This window comes from Carex rostrata, chromosome 10 (assembly GCF_964058835.1).
Source record: "Carex rostrata chromosome 10, lpCarRost1.2, whole genome shotgun sequence".
Taxonomy (NCBI): Eukaryota; Viridiplantae; Streptophyta; class Magnoliopsida; order Poales; family Cyperaceae; genus Carex; species Carex rostrata.
In genome coordinates this window covers 13051940-13055137 of record NC_135927.1, presented here as the reverse complement: position 1 = coordinate 13055137, position 3198 = coordinate 13051940, and the positions used below count along the sequence as shown (strand labels likewise).

At 35.8% G+C, this 3198-nt stretch overlaps 1 protein-coding gene across 1 annotated transcript; it reads left to right on the top strand.

Annotated features, from left to right (window-relative positions):
- The first annotated feature begins 219 nt into the window (after window positions 1-219).
- On the top strand, window positions 220-2763 carry LOC144560450 (ubiquitin-conjugating enzyme E2-17 kDa-like). The gene is made up of 5 exons (XM_078309651.1): window positions 220-358; window positions 780-861; window positions 1601-1728; window positions 2083-2187; window positions 2424-2763. Exons 2-5 carry the CDS (start codon window positions 792-794, stop codon window positions 2565-2567), a joined length of 447 nt encoding a protein of 148 aa, XP_078165777.1. The 5' UTR covers window positions 220-358; window positions 780-791; the 3' UTR covers window positions 2568-2763.
- The last annotated feature ends 435 nt before the right edge of the window (window positions 2764-3198 follow it).

Genomic DNA, 3198 nt, shown 5'->3' with positions numbered 1-3198 from the left:
GTTCAGTTCCTCTTAAGTAACTCAAGTTTTGAGTTTGGATTGGGACCGTTCGATCAGAATCTGGCCAATACGGCCCGAGATGAGATGCCCCAGGCCTCTTTAATTTTCGCTCCAAAGAAGATCAGACGGTCCATATTCAAAATCAAAATCTGAGTTACCTCACATGATAGGAATTCCTTACGGAGAGCCGGAGAGGAGAAATGGAGAATGGGAAAGAAAAGATATCGGTCAAATATTCTTAAGCCGACCTAATTTTCTATAAATACAAATACGCGGCCATTCCAGCCAAACCGACCAACCTAACCCGCCTGAAAACCCTAACCCTAGATCGTGCGAAGGGACGATCTTCACTGATCAGGTATGTTACGCTTCTCTCGTATTGTATATTGTGCGATTCTTGTCTTCGATCTGGTTCTTCCTTCCTGATAAATTTTGTTCTTCCGATTCACTATAATGATGTTAGCTGAGAAAACTCTAGATTAGTCTTTGGATGGCTTATTATTCTGTAAAAATCTTGTTCTATTTTTGTCTTTATGCCGGTATCTACCTCTTTATTCTCCCTTTGTCGGTTAACTGCTCTATGATTGCACATCGCGTCTATATTTTTGATCGAATTTTAGTGATAAATTTTGGGATAGAACCCTGTCTGAGATTTGTATGCTGTTATATGTTGAAGTATGATGTTGAATCCTCTTCTCCGTTTTAATCTGGTGTCGGACGCTTGAATGCTTGTCATTTGTTTCAGATTTTGAGCTAATTTCTTTTATTTCTGTTATCAGGTCTTCTAAGCAATGGCAAGCAAGAGAATTCAGAAAGAACTGAAAGATTTACAGAAAGACCCTCCAGTGTCATGCAGTGCTGGTAAGCTTTCTTTGATCCCCTGATTTGAGTGATTTTGAATAGACATTCTATGCTGATAATACCATTAAAATCGCCTTTTTAGGAAACTGTTTATAAGATGCTGATCAGTTCTGTGTTTTAAATGTACACTTTCACTTTGGGGGTAACAATAAAAGCCATAGGGATAATAAAATAAATATGAAAAATATGCTGGGACTAGGAACCATTTGACCCCCCACGGTATGAATTTTGTACTGGCATGCTGGATCTGACATCCTGGATAGTAATTTGTTTGAATGTGGTCTGAATAGTTGGTATCAAGAGACAAGAGCCCTTTGCACCCCTTTTGGAGTTAATTGTAAGAAATTATACAAGGCTTTTGTATAAACTTTGCTCCTCTCAAATTATAGCAATGTTTAAGATTATGTTTATTTTTTCTATGACCGATTTCTGATTTTTGCATTGAATTTTTAAATTTTGGTGATTTAACTGGAGATGCACAATTAAATGCCCTTTTGTTCAACCTGCAATCTGAAGAGATATTTTAAGCCTCTGTCCATAACCTCTGTTTACCATGATATTTTGCATGCATAATTTCTGATTCTTTATCGTTTCAACATTTCTTGTGAAATTTAGCTTATGGGCTGAATGATCAAAATGAATTTGCACTTTGTTTAGAGAAGTTGTATTCCGTAAAAATGCAGTGCTTCCATTTGACTTTTGTACGTTGTACACTAATATTAATACTTGTTTTTCTCAGGACCTGCTGCTGAGGATATTCTTCATTGGCAAGCTACAATCATGGGTCCTGCCGATAGCCCATTTGCTGGTGGTGTTTTCTTGGTGAACATTCACTTCCCCCCAGACTATCCATTCAAGCCTCCTAAGGTATAAAATGCCCTTCCCCTTCCTTTTTTCAAATAAAATTAAATATTAACTAGTAGAGTAGAATATATTACTAATTTGGTAGAGAGTTGAAACATAATATTTTGTGCAAGTATATTCTGGGATTTGGTAAATAAGCATATATGTTAATTTTTACAAGTATTGGGATAAAAACTTGATAATTTAAAATGAGTTGCTTAATTATGATTATTGATCCTGGGGCAAAAAATATTGGTGTTTACTTCTTGTTAATTTGTATATTAGGATGTATATACTTTGATACAACCATAAAACTGAATTTAGGTTGTATCTCAATATTCATGTTTGTTTGTTTTGTTTTGCGAACTTTTTTCTTAGGTTTCTTTCCGAACAAAGGTATTTCATCCGAACATCAACAGCAATGGCAGCATTTGCCTCGACATCCTCAAAGAGCAGTGGAGCCCGGCTCTTACTATTTCTAAGGTTTATTTTCTTCTCTTTCATTTTTTGTATTCTTTGGTCCATCTTCCAAGGATTTTTGGTAGTATATTTTGCTTTCACAGAAGATATTCTGTGGGCCCCTCTTTCCTTAAATACTTACAGAAATTATCATATGGCAGACTTAGTTGAATGTACTAAGATTAGTGAACTCTCATACTAGACAATTTATATTTATGTTTAACTTGCTAAATCTAAATTTAATTATGATTTTTCTACAGGTCTTGCTTTCCATTTGCTCACTTCTGACAGACCCGAACCCTGATGATCCTTTGGTACCTGAGATTGCACACATGTACAAGACCGACAGAGCGAAATACGAGGCCACCGCCCGCTCTTGGACCCAGAAATATGCAATGGGTTAAAATGAGGCAAATACCTCTTCGAGTTGAGGGTAGGAGCAATATAAAAATAATAGTAGTCAGTTTGTTATTGTAAAAGAAATATATAGTTGTTTTTAACATCAATATGTGGATGGTTGTTATTCTGGTTATGGCGTGCTAGAAACAATTGAAAATTACTCTGGATAAAATACAATTTAGCTATAATGTCGTCTATAAATGCCATTGAAGGATGGTTTTGCTCGTCAGTTTACATTTTTTTAGGCAAAATAGAGTTATTTTTTGCTTGTGCTGGGTTCCAAAATGAACTAAATAGGGGATCTTAATCTGAATATCTTATTGTAATACCGAACTCAATCAGATACCTGTGAGATGTGATATTTTCTGAAATCGTTGGATCTACAGCTAGGATCCAAGGCATTATATGTGAATATTCTACAGATTTCGATTAAGCGCCCGCCGCGCCCGGAATATTTGTGATCCAGAAGAGTCGATAGCAGACAATGGTTCAGATAATGGTCCGGAAACTTGTGAACATATTGATGGCAATGTTTCTGTTGTATGGACGACTGGGGATGTTTAATTTTCATTTGGTGGTCTGATTGACTGATTGTGATGGTAAATTTATTTTTTATTCCTTTTTAATAGTTTTGAA